At 34.5% G+C, this 18,545-nt stretch overlaps 1 protein-coding gene across 3 annotated transcripts in view; it reads left to right on the top strand.

The window, feature by feature from the left end:
- The window catches only part of CACNA2D1 (calcium voltage-gated channel auxiliary subunit alpha2delta 1), a 542,050-nt gene that overhangs the window by 435,669 nt on the left and 87,836 nt on the right, over positions 1-18,545 (top strand). For all 3 annotated transcript variants that reach the window (XM_049894495.1, XM_049894496.1, XM_049894497.1), the window contains 2 exons: positions 7,176-7,334; positions 12,787-12,891. In XM_049894495.1, the coding sequence (XP_049750452.1) occupies positions 7,176-7,334; positions 12,787-12,891 (264 nt within the window). The remainder of the gene's footprint in view (positions 1-7,175; positions 7,335-12,786; positions 12,892-18,545) is intronic.

The following is an 18,545-nucleotide window of genomic DNA, read 5'->3' as shown; positions in this document are numbered from 1 at the left end:
GATTATACCTCATCATAATGAAAAAAAAAAAAAAATCCTCACAACTGGACTGATAAGCAACATCATGATAAACAGAAAATATTGAAGCTGTTAAGGATTTTATTTTACTTGGATTCACAATCAATGCCCAAGGAAGCAGCAGTCAAGAAATAACATATTGCATTGGGCAAATCTGGTGCCAAAGACCTCTTTAAAGTGTTAAAAAGGAAAGGTGTCACTCTGAGTCTAAGGTACGGCTGACCCAAGCCATGGTATTTTCAGTCTCCTCATATGTATGCGAAATCTGGTCATGAGTAGGGAAGACCAAAGAAGACTTGATGCCTTGAATTATGGTGTTGGCAAAGAATATTGAACATACTGTGGACTACCAGAAGAACAAACAAATCTGTGTTCAAAGAAGTACAGTCAGAATGTTCCTTAGAAGCAAGGATGGCAAGACTTGTCTCACATTCTTTGGACATGTTATCAGGAGGGACTAGTCCCTGGAGAAGGACATCATGATTGGTAAAGTAGATGATCAGTGAACAAGAGGAAGACCCACAAAGAAATGGGCTGACACAGTGGCTACAACAATGGACTCAAACATAACAACTATTTTGAGGGTGATGCAAGACTGGGCGGTGTTTTGTTCTGCTGTACGTGGGGTCGCTGTGAGTCAGAAACAACTCAAAGGCACCTAACAACAATCAATATGGATTTTGAAAAACATGATCTGGCAATACAATCTGCTAATGAGGCAAGTAACACTTTGGCGCCACTGATATGTGGCATGACAGTATGCCACTGAGAACTAGGTGGATAATTTATTGCTGGCACCTTTCCATTATGTTATATAGGAAACCTCTGATTTTTCCAGAAAAAAACAAAACAAAACCATCAGGGTTACCCAGCTATCACTCAGGAAAGCCATAATTATGCTTGCAAGCCTTAGCTCACAGAAAGAAAAGGGAAAAAAGCCAAAGTTTACACAACTAACAAACACATCCAGGAAGCATCACCTAATAGAATGTTAAACCTACACAACAATAAGGCTTCAACTCTGGTCTGCTGAGCTTCACACATTTCAAAGGGGACCCAGCTTTTTGCTAAATGCTGGGTATAATGCCTCACCTTTTTTTTTTTCTGAGGTCCAGAGGCATAAAAATCGGCTGGCATACTGTTATCCCAATGGTAAAAAATTAAACAAACTGAGCCATCACCTCAGTATAACTGCTGCTTACTCAACTAGAAAACTTTTACCCAGGTAATCAGCTTCAGGACTTCTGAAAGTATTGGATGTATTCCTCAGCTTCCAATCTGTGTTGGTAAAGTGGAATGGATCACAGAGTATGTGATCATTTGATCATTTTATTAAAGTTTGGTCTTCCACAAAAATGCTACCTAACCCAATTATTCAATGAAGGATACTGACAATTCACAGAATTAAAAAAAAAATTAATATATATGTAAAAGTTTACCTTACTAACATTCAAGGAAATGTAGATAAATAAAATAGTGAAATACCCTTTTTACTTACAATTTAGCAAATAAAAATGTACAGAGTTTATGAGGGTGCAGTGAGAGTAGCACATATATACTTTAAATTGGCACAAAATTTCTGGAAAACAATTTGCCAATAGATCAAAAACCTTAAAATTATTCTTAACTGGGAATATGTCCATACATGTATTGATAACTGCTATCAGCTATTTTCTCTGGGTTTTAGGACAGTTAACAATTTTGTTTGTTTCTTTATAATGTTTTCTAGTTTCCAAGCTTACTATGAAAAATAAAGTGAAAGTAAGCAAAAAAAGTTTTTTAACGGAAAGTACGTGCATAAAAATCCAAGCATAACCAAGATATTGAAGATTGCAGCCCTTGTTCATGTTTCTTTTATTTTCTTGCGTTGCCATCTCGTGGCCAAAGTGTGGGACAGCTTCTGACGCTTTAAATTTGTAATTGTACTGCCTAATATCAAATGATTAACTTACTGGGTTGCAAACAAAAAAGTTGGATGCTGGAGTCTACCCAGAGGGACCTTGGAAGAAAGTCTTAGTGATCTACTTCTAAGAAATTAGCCACTGAACACCTTATGGAGTCCAGTTCTACTCTGACGTAGATGGGGTCAGCAGGAGTCAGAATTGACTCGATGGTAACTTTCTTTTTAATATTGAAATGTTTATTATTTAAAAGTCTTATTTAATTCAAATTATTAACTTAAGAATGTTCTGTGTTATACAAGTTGTTTATTATGGTGAAGTTATATAATGTATTTCTTTCATGTTTTGTAATTTAAATAATATTCATGTGCCAAAATTTTTTTTTTAAAGTGGACAGGTCTGAATAGAAGTCCTTACTCTTGCTGATCATCTACACATCTTGGGCCCAAGATTTGCGTGACCTTTCTTTTACATGCAAAACAAGAGAGAAAATGGAAAATTAAGGCATATCCTAAGAAATAATTTATATATTGGGCAATTTTTCAAAAATCAAGGGATTATAAATTATGTGCATTTTGCCCATTAAAAATGTTTTATGGCTGAACCACGTACAAGTGTGCTAAATCCAGTCTGCTGTTATAACAGCTTAGAAGACATAGATAAGGAGAACAAGGTTTGTGGCAGGGTGGAAATTAAAGGCAGGATTAGTGGGCAGACAAAGATTAAATGGGCACTTCTCTTTATTTGTAGTTCCACGTGGAAGAATATCACTATCAAGGTTTCTTTTATCCCAGTGCTTCATGTTTCTAATGGAAAATGATGGCGCCTACTCGCCTTCTCAAAGAGAGACTGAGTGCTCTGTGAAGCTGCATCGCAGTTGCCATCCTTAGACAGCGACTCTCTTTGGGAGCTTGACACTTCTTTGACTTTTATTGTGTATCAGAGTAATGCTAGCACCTCATCATTTGTATCCTGGGAAAATGCAATGAGCAGCAGAATCGACTCTATCAGAAATATTTTGTAAAGCAATCTTATAAATCAGAGGACATCAGAACAAAAATAGATACTGCCTTTTTAAAGCTAAGAGTTTAAATTACTTCCTTTGAGAAACTGACAACTTGTTTTGGCCCTGCAGTATCTTTTGATTTGATTGATGTTTCTTGACGATGAAGTTTAATAGGAAGGTCTTTTGGAAGAACTGAAATTCACTGATCATGGTTACCTCAGAGACGGTTTCAAACACCGCACTAACGTCTGAAGGGCGCGTGTGCAGCTCCATCAGTGACTTCATTTGCCGTTGTTATTCTTAGTTGCTTTCAAGTTGGCTTTGAGTCACGGCAACCTTATATATAACAGAAATAAACGGTGAAGTTCGTGAAAGCTGACATTTGTTTATTTGAATCTCATAAATTAAGAATCCTTTCTGATTTCAGTGTTGAGGATACTATTTTTTTAACCATTATAATAATAAAATAATCACTGTAGTTTAACATTTACTATATGATAGACTCTATGCTGGGTGTTCTATGTATGTTTTCATTTGACTATTTTATTAGTATCCATATGAACCAAATATTAGATTTATGAATATGCAAGTTAAACCACATATTACAAAGCTAAGACACAAATCCAGTTCTTCTTACAAGTCTAAAGCTTGATTATTGGTCAACATTTTTCACTGGCTTCTAATTTTCTTAAACTCCATGTCCCAATGTTAAATTAAAAAAGCATGCATTTATTCAGTAAACATATATGTATTATATGCCAAGTACTGACAATGTAATCATGAAATGGGCATTTTTTTTTGACCACGTAGGGCTTACAATCTTATGGAAAAGTGCATTTATCAAAATATCATTTAAAGAAATGTAAAATTATAGCTCTGTTGTGATACACACGCACACACACACACATAGACACAGGCTTAGGAGAGCCAAGCATACCATTATAGGAGTTATTTGACCTGTTAGAGAAAGTCATGAAGGCTTTTAGGAGGGACTTACATCAAGTAAATGGGACAACCTAGTAAAGAAGAGAGGGAAAGTGTTGTAGTTAAAACCAACAGCATGTGCAAAAGGGGAAAAGTGTGGGCAGAAGGACAGTATGTGTAGTGTATAAAAGTGTTGTAGACAGAGAGAACAGCAAGTGTGGAAGGAGGAAAGTGTTTGGGCCAGAAGGACTGAAGTATATGGGAGGAGAAAATGAAAGAATGGTGATATGCTGGAGTAAAGTGACCAAATCCTCTGTGATTTCTACTCCAGATTCTCAACCCACACTCACCCTTGGCACGCTAGCCAAGGTTCTTCTGAGCAGTTGTAATCAGGGACCTACCGGGGGGGATATGCTTGGATGAGGAGAGGAGTCAGTTTGGTATTAGTTTGGATTTCTGACTCTGCCAGATGAGTTAAATATGTATTTTTTAAAGAAATATTTTCCTAATAGATGACAAAAACAAGACTCCTTGAATTTGTCTTTTGAGTCACTGTACACAATTGCAAAGCTTTGTAATGCTATATTATTAAAACTTTTGCCCCAAAGTTTTTAATATGTGGTTTATAAATTAAAATCTGGACAGATGTTACCAAAGACTACAATTGCACTAGTGGAAATAAACCTGTTCATTTTTTTTTTTTCTGTTCTAAAAGTAGATGCCACTAAGATGTCTGTGAGATATAATCTTATCTAATTTAGAATTTAAAAAAATTCTCATCAATTTCCTATGAGATTTAGATTTGCAAAAGGGACTTATACTTGGTAAGTTATTCCTTTTCTCTGCATTATTTATGAGTTTTATTATGAGTGTAACTAAAATTTCCGTTATACACCACTGAATTTGTATTTAATGAATTGAATTTACATTTAATCAGTTTGTATTAAAGGGGCTTATTGAGATGCTTCACTTTTCCCTGTTAAAAGCAGGTGGAGGCCAACTGAAAGACTCAGGGCAATGCATTATTCATTATTCACTTTCTGCATAACTTAAAACTTTATGACGATTCATGGTTTAACTAAATCAGTTAATAACATTTCCTATAACCACTTCTAATGATTCTCTGAGGTCATATATTTTACTATTAATATGTTGGCAAACTATTTTCTTACTAATAAGAGGGATTCTCATATTCTTTTGTCTTTAAAATGCAACGTGTGGAATAAGATTAAGTCATATTGTCAATGTTGAAGGAGGCCTTATTTGCATCTGAAGATACTATGTTTTTAACATTTGAATTTATAGAAAATAATGAAACTGTTTTGTCTACCATATATATAATGTACTTGAAAGTAGTGTTTCAAAACAAAAACAAAAAGACTAAAATTATTTATCTGTGTGGGACACTTCCTGTCTATTCTCTACTCTGACCAAATCTTCCGTCTTCTTCCATCTTCTGATTATATTGCCTTGTTTCCACTGGAGGAGACAAAAATCTACATACCTCCTGCCTCCTTACCTATCTTCCACTCTTTTTTCCTAAAAATAATTAAGTGGATATGCATTCTCCTGTACATGCCTTTCCAAGAACTTTGGTTTTTACCTTGTATTCCCTATCTCCTGCATCTTTACCCTCCTCTCTTATTATTCTTACTATTCTTCCTCCTTTAAATTTTTTCTCAGATCCATTTTCCACACAGCAGCCAAGGTGACTTTTTAAAATTCAAGAATAAATTATTTTGCATGTGGCTTAAAATTTTTCAGGGACTGCCCATTTGATAGAGTTTAGAAGCACAAAGCCTCAGCATTTCCGTTAGACCCCCTGCCTTCCTCCCAAAACTCATTTTATGCCACTTGTCCTCACGTGCAACAGGGCTAAACCATCCTTCTCTTTGTTTCTCTAAAAGGCTTCCCCCTTCCTGTCCCATATCAAGGCTTTTGTACACATTGTTCTGTTTTCCTAGAATGTTCTTCCTCCATGTTCTTCACTGGAACATTTCTCTGGAATCAGAGGAAATAGCATTTCTCAAGAAGAGTTTTCCTCCCTCTGATTACAGTATTAATTAGAACACCCCTCTGCATGTTTTCTCCTATTGAATATTATTAGGCTCTTTTATAGAACCAATCATAATTTATAGTAATATATTTGACTAATGGATTTGTAAATTGTCCAGTGCACTTTGTAATTAGGCTTTAGTGATCTTCTGAGAAAAAAGAATGATGTAAAATATTTACAAGGTACATAATCATCTATAAAATTTGTATTTTTTCTCTCGTGACCCACTCATTAAAATTATTTATGTCTTTGATCTGAAAATATCTTCAACAGTTTATCTGACTAATCCCCTGCTTTCCACCAAGTATATTATTTTAATTATTCCAATTTTACAGAAGCAGTGTAGCCCAGAGAGCTCAAGTGATTTACACAAATTACAGAGTTAACATATGAGGCAATGATTCCACTCATCTCAGTATCCTGGATCTTATTGATCTTATTGCAGTGCTTTTTTTTTTTTTTTAATCTTTTTAGAAATATCCAATGAATTATGTGAATACTTTTTATAAAAAAAAAATTTTTTTTTTTTTTTTATACACTGGTGAAGTTACTTTGGTGATTTTTCTTAAATTTTCCAATATGGGCTCATATGTCCTGCCATAGCCTCTTTGTTGCTCAGGTCTTCATCACTTACAGCAATGAATATCTGCAGTGGTCAGCTAGTCCATCCATTGCCTCGTCTCCATGTTTCCCTTGCAGTCTTATATTATATACCCTACAGAGTGATATTTCTAAAAGTCCACCAATTGTTCTTGATTTTTCCAGATTGTTTTCCCAGTTTAGCTCCCATTTAGAAAGACTGTACCATCACGTTTCAAAACTACTAAAGCTCCATTTCTGTCATTGATTGTGCTACTTTCCCACCCAGACTTTCCTTATGAGAGTTAAGGAAAATGCTCAACTTCTCCCTGCATCCTAGGATGGCATTGTCATATCTTTTTTGAGTTGTGAATATACTTGTTTCTTGTTCTTTATTTAAATGCTTATAAAAGTTGAGAGTTCAGAGGGACCTCATCCAACGTAAATCCCAAATTTTATAGGCAGGGGAACCAAGCTTCAGGAATGTTAGTGACAGGCCAGGCTTATGGTATTAGTTGGTGGCTTACATGAAAATTGCCTTTGGACACTTAGTGCACTTTTTGTTAGCAGTCTACTCACCTATCCTTTAGAAAGAGAAAGCAGTGCACTGTATTGAGAAACATAAAACACAGATTCAATGAAAATTATATGTGTGATTTTAATGTGCATTATCTTTTTTCTTTTTTGGCAGTTTAACAGCAATGCCCAAGATGTAAGCTGTTTTCAACACCTTGTTCAAGCAAATGTAAGAAATAAGAAAGTGCTGAAAGATGCAGTGAATAACATCACAGCAAAAGGAATCACAGATTATAAAAAGGGCTTTAGTTTTGCTTTTGAACAGCTGCTTAATGTGAGTATCAATAATACCTCCCTTTTCTTTTTTATTATTGAATAGTAGTCTCTGAATTTCAATATCCTGATAATTACTACTATCTATGGTACGTTATCTAAGGTTAGTACTATTTTATATTTAGAAAGCAAATGTGACCATGCAATGGAAATTTTTGTTTGTTTTTCTTTTTTTATTGTGCTTTAAGTGAAAGTTTACAATTTGAGTTAGTTTTTCATACAAAAACATATACACACATAGTTATGTGACCCCAGTTGCCTTCCCTACATTGTGACAGCACACTCCTCCTCTCTACCCTGTATTTCCTGTGCCTGTTCAGCCAGCTCTTGTTCTTCTCTGCCTTCTCATCTCACCTCCAGACAAGAGCTGGCCACACAGTCTCATGTGTCTACTTGAGCTAAGAAGCACACTCCTCACCAGTATCATTTTATGTCTCACAGTCCAGTCTAATCTTTGTCTGAAGAGTTGGCTTTGGGAATGGTTTTAGTTCTGAGCTAACAGAGAGTCTGGGGGCCATGTCCTCTGGGGTCCCTTCAATCTCAGTCAGACCATTAAGTCTGGTCTTTTTACTAGAATTTGAGTTCTCCATCCGACTTTGCTCCTGCTCTATCAGGATTCTCTGTTGTGTTCCCTGTCAGGGCAGTCATTGGTGGTAGCCGGGTACCATCCAGTTCTTCTGGTCTCAGGCTGATGGAGTCTCTGGTTTAGGTGGCCCTTTCTGTCCCTAGGGCTCATATTTTCCCTGTGTCTTTGGTGTTCTTCATTCTGCTTTGCTCCAGGTGGTTTGAGACAAATTGATGCATCTTAGATGGCTGCTTTCTTGCTTTTAACACCTCAGATGCCAATCACCAAAGTGGGATGCAGAAAGTTTTCTTAATATACTTTGTTATGCCAGTTGACCTAGATGTCCCCTGAAGCCATGGTCCTCAGACCCCCAACCCCTGCTACTCTGTCCCTTGAAATATTTGGTTATATTCAGGAAACTTCTTAGCTTTTGGTTTAGGCAATGGAAATTTTTTATTTAATTTTTCAATCCAGTATTCAAAAGATTTTTAAAATGTAGATATTATTTTTCTTTTAGATTTTCTTCCAACTTTTTTTCAAACTAGTAAACAAACATTTAAGAGGTAATTATTGAATTTTCAATAAATACATTAGAGGGTTGTGGATAGGATTGTCCAGAGAGCCTGGTACATAACAAGCCCCATGTGAATGTTGTTTTGGGGGTTGGTGCTGGAGTAATGGTCATTATTACTCTAATAAGTAGCTTATGTCTGGTACAGAGTAAGCTTATTATTACAGTCATATTTGCTGGATCAAAGGATGAACCCTCACATTTTGTCTTTTCTGCAAATCTAACATTGTTGCTCCCTAAGTTAATATTTTAAACTGTTTTTGAGATGTCAGATTGGTTGATCCATTCATTTGTTCATTCCACCAATATTTATTGTCTGTCTCACAAATTCTTGTCACAGTGTTAGTGCTGGATTTCAGTCATCAAGAAGACTGATTATCTGCTCTCAAGAAGGTCCAGCATAATACACTAAATTGTCATTCATAGTGCAAGGTGAAAGTGTCAGTTCAGGGCATTCAGATAGGGTTTGCTAGAGTAGCAAGAGGAAGGGCTCCACTCACGCAAAGAAGGTCAGTAAAGTGTGGCATTTCCTTGAAAATGGAATTTGGAAGAAGGAATAGATTCTAGGTAGGCAGATGAGAAAGGGAAAGTAATTTCAGATAAAAAGAACAGCATAATAAAAGGCATAGAAGTATAAGGCAACATGGCACATTTAAAGGTCTGTGGTGGTTTGGCATAGCTGGGACATAAGCAATGCCGGCGTAGTGCTGGAAATGGAAAGGCCCTGGAGTATCCATTCATGAAGTGTTTAGGAGCAAACTACAACTTTATCCCTTGAGAATGACATGGTCTTAAGAGTGTTCTAAGTTAGGAAGCTATTATAGAAATCCTGGTATGGGAATAGAGGTGAAGAGATATTAAGGAGAGTAATGTGGGTCCAGTGAAGGGTTATTGATTTTATGGGGTCAGAAGGAATATCGAGAGTGGGAGGGGGATTAAAATGACTCCAAGCTCTCTGAGCTCAGCTACTAGGTGGATGGAGGCACCAAGAACCTTGATAGAGGGAACTTGAGGGTAAATCACTCAGTTTCAGAACTGTCGATTTTGATGTGGTGATGTTCAGGAGACACAATCAGACACCTGACTAAGGAGTCAGAAGAGCAAAGAATTTCAGCACTGCCATTTTCAGGGAAAATTATCTTTGGCAAAGTGGGCATATTTACTAAATGTTCTATGTACCTTACAAAAAAAGTGAAAGGTCAACACTTTGAAATTCAAAAAAGAATTGACTGATTGAGATATATTCTTCCTGTAATAAAGGAGTGTAAGTTTTTTTTTGATAAAAATTTATTCCTGAGTCAATAATTGAGTTTTCTAGGTCTTGCATTTAATTCTTCTTCTTAGTATTATTAATTTGCTCCACTGCATTCTCTCCTGTTTAGGTTTTAATTGTGAAGTGATAAGTTGTCTCAAGCCTACTGTAATATTTCAGAGGCAGCCTCATTGAAGAGGCCACGTTAACTCCCAGATTCACTACTAAAAAAAAATCACTACTAAAAAAAAAAGCTGCTGATAAAATAGATTTAGCTCTTATTGGCCCACTGTACTGCCTTCACCACAGTTGTAAATGATTTTTGTAAATGTGTTTTCATTTATTCCCTAAGTCTCATACGCCCTGCTTTCCACACTTCCCTTATGTATTGAAGTTCTTCATTTTAAAATAATTTTCCCATATGTCATGGCTTGCCTTGCTCAACGTTGAAATATATTCTGTCTTTTACATACTATGTAATGTCATATTACTTTAAGATGTAATACTACTTTTAGATCACTGATAGAAGTATCAAATAGAATTAGGTATATCATTAAGTCCCACAGTTGACCTTAGATTAAGATTTGATTTAGTTCTTCAGGTAACATTTCATGAAATGTTATCTGTTATCATATATATCAAGAGGCTTTCTTTTTCAAGAATTTCTTGAGTGCATATTTGGTAGTCACTATGAGGCAGAATCAACTCGACCACAACCAGTTTGGTTTAGCTTGGTTTATATTACATCCTGGAGTCTTGCGGGCACAGTGGTTAAAAGCTTGGTTGCTAAAAAGGTCGGCATTTGAAATCCACATTGAAAACACCACGGGGCAGTTCTAATCTGTCTTATAGGGTCAGTCGCTACAAGTCAAAACTGAATTGATGGCAACATTTTTTTTTTTTTTGTAATACTACATCCAAGGAATTCAAGGATGGAACAAAGTAGGTTTAGAAATACCATATTAAGGTAAATTGCCAACTCTGCCAATTGTAATTTTATTGAAGTAGTCAAGTTTTTTTCATTGCTTAATTTGTTCTTTACACTAATGTTCAAATGATCAGTAAGGCCTCTTGTGCTAACTTATATTGATATTTGCATGCAATAAAAATGGTAATATCACCAATACTTCAAATATAAAACCACGTCCTATTGTAAAAACTTTACTTACTTTTATTGCAAAACAGTCCTTTAGTAGGTGTATATTATTTCGCCCGTTTTACACATGCAGATGCAAAAGACAAATCATCAGGGAAATTAACTTTAATTAAGAGATTTCAGTCATCTTTCGCAAAAGTATTTTGATGATAAAATATGTAATTTTCAGCATAGTCAAATTTTCAGAAGGATTATCTTCAAAGATAAAAACTTTGCTTGAATGTGACAAATTGAACTTAAAGTCAACACTTACATTTTCACAACACTTGATTAAAAGCTGTTAGTGCCATTGTTCTAATGGCCTCATCAATGAGGTGAGATTAGGTGAGACAGAATCTTTTAATCAATAAAACAGAATGTTGTGTTTGATAATTTTTATAACAGGAAATGGAGTTTATCCTTTCCTTGAAAAATAAGATAGAGTACCACACTTTCAATAAGATTGAACACTGTGGAAGAATTAATGATTTTTTTAAATATCATTAGTCATTTAAAGTTTAGGGCTGTGCTGCCCATTGTATTAACCACGATCGCATGTGACTCCTGAGCACTTGAAATGTGGCTGGTTGGAGCTGAAATGTGTTGTAAGTATAACATTAAAATACAAACCAAATTTTGAAGGCTTACTACGGAAGAATGTAAACCACCTCAATAATTTCTATACTGATTCTGTGATAAAATGATAGCATTTTGGATTACTGGGTTAAATATATTATTATTAATTCCAGATGTTTCCATTTTCTTTAATGTGTTATTAGGAAACTTAAAATTACAGATATGGTTCACATTTCTATTTGTCAGCACTGAGGTAGAGTTGACATTTTTAAAGAAGCTAAGCACTTATAAATTAATATGATCTCTTATTCTCAGCACCTTTGCAAATACATTTCACAAAAGGAGAAAAGTTAAGCTTATAAAATCAGATCTTAAAGGTAGTCTAGCTTTCTAAATTAATTGTTCATTTTAGTGGCCCTCTGGTGCTCATCTATTGTTTTCCCTGTCCAACTGTTTTGGCGACCTGGAAGAAGTTTAAGAGAAGATTTACCATTGGAATTGTGTCTTTCAGAATTAGAATGTGTGCGTGTCAGGTTGAGAGAAATGAAAGAATATTCTGGGAATAGATATCAGCAGTTGCAAAGATATGAAAGAGTTTTGTGTGTTGGGGGTAAACAAGGAGTTTGCAGTTTTGGGAATGCAAGGTGAATAATGTAGATGAGGAAAGGAGAGAAGAGATGAAGAAATATTTATAAATGATTAAAAATATCTATGAAAAGGTATGCACATTTTACGAATATTATTTTCATTTCTTCAGTAAAATTATAAAAAAAATTATAGGGACATGTAATTAGCAAAATTATCATTTATTTTTAAACCATTTATTAATTAACTATTGAGTAGTTGTATGCAGGGCAGTCTTCTGGTCAGGGAAACAACACTGAATTAAAAAGACAAAACTTAGTGTCCTCATGAAACTTACATTCTATTGGGGGAAGCCAACAAAAAAACAAAGAGAATATATCTATAAACCAAAAAACCAAACCTGTTGCCATTGAGTCAATTCCGACTCATGGCAACCCTATAGGACAGAGTAGAACTGCCCCATAGGGTTTCCAAGGAGTAACTGGTAGATACAAACTGCCTATCTTTTGGTTAGCCGCCAAGCTCTTAACCACTGCACCATCAGGGCTGCCCCAAATACTACATAGAAGAGTGAAAGTGCTACAAAGAAAAAAAGTAAAGCCTGGGAGGGAGGTTGCAATTTAAAACATAGTTCCAGAAACCAGTTCCTAGAATACACTTACTGAGGAGATAGTTCACTCATTACTTGCAACTTGTTCACACTCTTTTCATATTGCTTAATAGTGCTTGCTGGTTTTTTTTTGTTTTGTTTATATGTTTTTTTTAACAGTATAATGTTTCCAGAGCAAACTGCAATAAAATCATCATGTTGTTCACGGATGGTGGAGAAGAAAGAGCCCAGGAGATATTTGCCAAATACAACAAAGATAAAAAAGTAAGTGTAATGTTAAGCAGTATTTTAAATTTAATTTTGATCTAAGGTGGCTTTGAGGAAATAGTTTTGGGGATGGCAAGGAAAGATTCTTGATTAAAACCTCTAGAGGGCTGATTATAAGGTCATAGGGATTGTGGATTATAAACCGATGGGTGAATTAGAGAATACTTAAATATAGTATCTGTATGAGATTCCAAGTATCTTGTGACTGATACATTAATAAAATAACTTAGAAATGCAGGTACTATTTGATTTGTATTCATAGATTCTAAATAATAAATGTTATAGGAAGAGGCCAGAAGAGAATGGAAAAATAAAAGCAATTTAAGATTTTCTAGGATAAATTCATTATATCATTTAATTATTAAAGATCCTAGTAATGATAACTCAAAAAACTCCCCACTGCTATTTTCAGAGTTACAAGTAAAGCAATTCACAACAGCAAATAAAATGAATCCTTATTTGAAAATGGATTCCTTTCAAAAAAGGATTTAATACAAATCTTTTTACAGGAAAAACATAAAAATATATGCTATTTAATAAGCAGTGAAAATTGTGAAGATCAGTGTTTTGTATTTTGTATACAGGTGGTCCCCAACTCACAATGCATTCGAGTTATAACCGGCAGTTTTTTGTTTGTTTTTTCCTGTCTTATCGTTAGTCATATGTACTACATACAATGTTAAAATATATACGTAAGTTTATATGCAATGTTTCTAAGCCCTAAAGACAAATAAAGATCAGATGTATAAGGATACTGATAATAACCTTTAAAAAAGCAACCATAATGAAAACTGAAAACAAAAAAAAGGTATTTGACTCACTTCAGAATCGACCTATGACAGAGTCGTTGAAATGGGCCCTCGTCGTTAGTCAGAGACTACCTGTGTATTTGTCTCAATGTTCGCTTTACTGTAGGAGGAAAGTACTGTAGAGGGACGTAACTATTTTGAAAGCTCACCCATGTAGCTGAACCTGCTGACAATGTGGGGAATATCAGCTTCAGTCAGTACTATAACTAATTTTTTTAGCAGTCCTACCATCTGCTTATTTCAATTTTCTGACCGACTATCTGCACTTTAGGAGGGGATAATGATTCCCAACCAGAGTTTCCTAAAACGTTTGGAAAAAAAAAAAAAACCCAAACCCATTGCGGTGGAGTCGATTCTGACACATAGGAACCCTACAGGACAGAGTAGAACTGCCCCATAAGGTATCCAAGGACCCAATGGTGGATTCGAATCACTGACCTTTTGGTTAGCAGCCATAGCTCTTCGCCACAATGGCCGCCAGGGTATACAAAATGTTAGGGATCCACAAAATAGCAGTTAGAATAATGTATCAATATTGGTTCCTCAATTATAACAAATATGCCACTCTAATGTAAGATGTTAATAGTAGGAGAAATAGCCTGCAAGGGAAAGAGGAGGTATATGTGAACTCTCTGTACTTTCTGTGAAGTTTTTCTGTAAACCAAGAACTGGTCTAAAAAAATAAAGTGTATTAAAAATAGTAATGAGGTAAATAAGTTTCTCTGTATTTCAGAAACTCCAGTAGGAATTTTACATTTATCTACAAGAATACTGTACAGGGTAAAATTCCAGCTTGATTTGCTTTTGAATTGAATTTTTATGATTTAGAGAGGTAGAGCCTGTCGCTAGCTCCGATGGATTGGTTTATATATATTCACAGAATTTTAAAAAAGAGAGAAAAATTATTAATTAATATATTCAAATGGCAGAAAAATATTGTGGATAATGGGGGACAGTGTTGTTGAAAATTTTTTGGAAGACTTCAAAACACTCTTAGGTGCTTTTACTTGAAAATTGACAAAGAATTGAAAATGTATTAATGCATATAATTTCATAATAATTGTACATCTTTTTAATACTCAACATCTTTGAATATTGCATGTGACATGTTTTTCTTTTTTTTAAAGTTTTTTTTTTTTTAATACGTGGTCATTTTTAATGGTAATTTTTAAGATGTTGATAACTGGTATGAACTGTTAGTAGACTGAGAATTCTTTCAAGCAGTGATAACTTCATTCTATAAAGATTTCTGACAAAGAAATCCAAGAACCAAAATTAATGAAAAGATACATTAATCTAATATATAATCTACATTACTTACCGTCTTTCGTAACTGCTATTTATTGTTGAAAATTCAGCACAGTCATGACCACCTAGAGGCTGTTTCAGACTCCCAGACTAGAGGCTGTTTCAGACCCCAGGCTTGTTTAGATGCTTGGCTTCAGATTTCATAGCACACTGTACACAGCTGTATATGGTATTAGCACTGTATTCTACCCATGGAATAATATCTCATCTGCTCCCTTTCTGGATTACAAATCTACCAGACTGGGCCTGTGTCTTGTTTCACTTTGAATGGTAGTCATCCAGCTGGAGCACAAACTCATAGATAATTCTCAATATACGACAATAAAATAAACTGGGAATGTCTAACCGAAGTTGAAAGCATGAGTTCTGTTAAAGGGCAAATTCATAAGTATAAACCATAATAAGGGCAAGGCATGTTCAGGTTATTCACATATACTGAATAATATAACATTGCCATGTTTTGAAGAACTCAAATATAACAAAATAAACAAAATTTAATGGAAAACTGTATTGTATTGGTATAATACAATTCATTTATCTCAAAATGCTACTGAATAATTCTTACTCTGATCATTTGGGAGAGATGTTTTAGCATCTTATACTTAGTGATAATTTAAGTATATTTTTATGATAGAAGTATGTAAGTGCAAGTTCCTACTTATAACATTTTTTAAATTATCTTCTCCTTTGTTGTGACATCATCCAAACCATTAGAAATCTTGTTCATCGCAGAATACTTTTCTTCAAAAAGAAAGAATTACTTAAGCAAATATGGCAATGAGTTTTACAATTCTGTAATAGAATTAGTGCCTAAGATATATCTTGGTTCTAAAAGCAGTATGTAGGTTTTTTAAAATAATATAAATATGTAATAACATAAGCAGTTTTCATCAAATTTTTTCTTCCAAAGGGCTCTCAGTCTGGAATTAACAGAGCAGCATTTTTCCTGGGCATATCATTTTTTGTTTGTTCGTTGGTTTTTGCTTATTTTTCAGCAATAAAAGAGGTTTTATGTCATAAAGAAAGCAAGTGCAGTCTCCCCTCTGTTTTCACAAATTTATCAATTGATTGAATCGATAAAGAACTTTGGTTTGAAGCTCTTTTTTTCCTATGGCTGTGTCCTAAAAATGTCCAATTTAAATATTATTTTCTTGAAACATAATTTCTCATCCCAGGTACCTTTTACAGCAGCTCTACTTTTTAAACAAAGATTGCTTTTTATGACATGATTAACGACATAAAAAATGATTCATGTCACATTCACTTTTATAAAACTGATGAGTCTGCTTCAACAGTCCTGCTGTTTATCTGTTTACCTGTTTGCATTTGACTGTTTTGCTTTAAGGACACATACTTTTGTAAGTACACTCACCCTTTATTAATGAATGCCAAGGCAACTTTGAAAATTAAGTTGTTAACATTTAGTTTCTGTGACGTTTTAGTAAATCTCATTGTATCTAAATTAAAAATTAACAAGTTTTTGGAACTAGGTACTGTGACTTTTATGCATACATACATATATACATCTTTGTTTTAAGATGGAGAAGCTCGAGCATTATTACCATATTTTTACACAAATAACACACACCCTCTACTTGGGTTTGCCAACTGCGCCTTCCTACCACAAGGTATTTTCATAGGCACTACTATGATGATTTTTTTTACATGTGCATATGGTATGGACATGTATGCACTATATAAATATTATGTATGTGTACACTAGATATGTTTTTAACAGTCTTTAGATATGGCTTCAAATGCATGTGAGTGGATTAAAGAACCCCTTCTAACTTCCTCCTCCATTTTAGATTCCTCTGCCTTCCACTCACCCATCCTCTCTGGAATGTTCGCCACCCAAAGCACTTATATATAAGGTAGTCATGTATCTTTTTATCTTTGTCACCTAACATTTATTCAAAATGTATATGACAGACCAGTTCCATACCTGCAAAATTAATATGTCACATAATAAATTTATCAACTTAGAATTTCATATTTCACTACACACACAAAACGTTATCATTCAAATGGCCAGGGTATAAAAATGAAATTTGATAAATTTAGTAAAATATGAACTTTCTGTATTGTTGAAAGTCCTATAAAAAAAAATTTGATTGAAATCAGATATACATCTGATTTGTGAGGATGGTGCAGGACCGTGAAGTGTTTAGTTCTGTGGTACATAAGATCACTATGAGGCAGAACTGACTTGATAGCACCTACCAACAACAACAACATACATTCGATCTGATTAACAGACATGCTCCTTAAAAAAGCTCAGTGTAGCCTACAAATATCAAAATTTACAAAGTTATAAAGAAAGTTTGGTGGGCTTTTTAAAAAAAAACCTCGAAACTACTTGTGGAATAATACATTTTTTCCCCCAAGCCTCTTGCTTGGCTTTAATGTGGTTGCTGAATGCTTCATTTCCATTCATTTTTCATCCCAATGACATCAGAAATCATTCAGAGCAGCCCAGGTAGGTGCGATGAGGTACATCTGGAGAGCTGATGAATGAGGCTGCAGATATACAGCCCAATTTAATGAGGCCGAAAGGTTTGAGAATTTGAACAGAATGTTTGGGTTCTTTTGTGAAATGTATTACTCGTGGGAATTAATCTACCTGATTATAGATAGGTATAGCTTTAAAACTGAATCAATGTTAATCTCACACAGCTGTTCCAAATTAAAATACATTAACTTTCTAATCCTTACCTGCAGCAATGCGACTCCTTAGGGTTCATCCATGTGTAGGAGACCTCCTTAAAAATGGTGCCAAAACTAAAATGAACTCTAAGATAGAGTCCAAACAAATGAATAAAGGAAAGTAAAACCAGATACAGAGTTGAAAGATAATTCCCAGGGCCTGCAAAATTAAAGATATTTGATTTTCTGTAAAATAGCAAAGGAATTGGTTAGCAATACACACTTAAAGTTGTCTAGCCAGCTAGGAAGTAGTTCTCTGATTCTTAGCTTAATTCTCAGAATTAGTAATAATATTAAAAGAAGAGTCATTCAAAATCAATAAAATGAAAATTCCAAAATACAAGTAAATTGAATGAGAAGAACAAATGGGAAAAAAGCATATAATAGGTGTGGATTAATTTTCAAAGGAAAGACTGCATAGCAAAAACTATAATCACCCGACAATAAATGCAGTATTTTTTAAATTCTTTTAAAAATGATTGACAGAGCCTCTCCTGTTTTGCTATCAAATCCAAAGTAAAGAAAAATAATCTACAGCCTATAAAAATCTAGAACAAGTCACAAATTGTTGAATATGCATATGTGTTTTACATAGCTGGAGTGAAAATTGTCAATTAAATTTTTAACAGATGGTAGGGGGAATAATTTATTGCCTTTGCTACTGTCTTTATGACTGACTTTTCCATCAGGCAAGAATGTAGCCTTTGGAAGGAATCTTCAAATATATGATAATGAAGGGCTCTATCCATATTCAGCCTTGTAAAATATTCAAAACACTTTAAGTAATGCACAGATCCTAGAAAGTTTTATTTTAGATATTGTGGCACT

The sequence above is a fragment of the Elephas maximus genome, chromosome 8 (assembly GCF_024166365.1).
Source record: "Elephas maximus indicus isolate mEleMax1 chromosome 8, mEleMax1 primary haplotype, whole genome shotgun sequence".
Taxonomy (NCBI): domain Eukaryota; kingdom Metazoa; phylum Chordata; class Mammalia; order Proboscidea; family Elephantidae; genus Elephas; species Elephas maximus.
The sequence above is the reverse complement of the archived record's forward strand: the minus strand, read 5'-3'. Positions and strand labels throughout refer to the sequence as shown.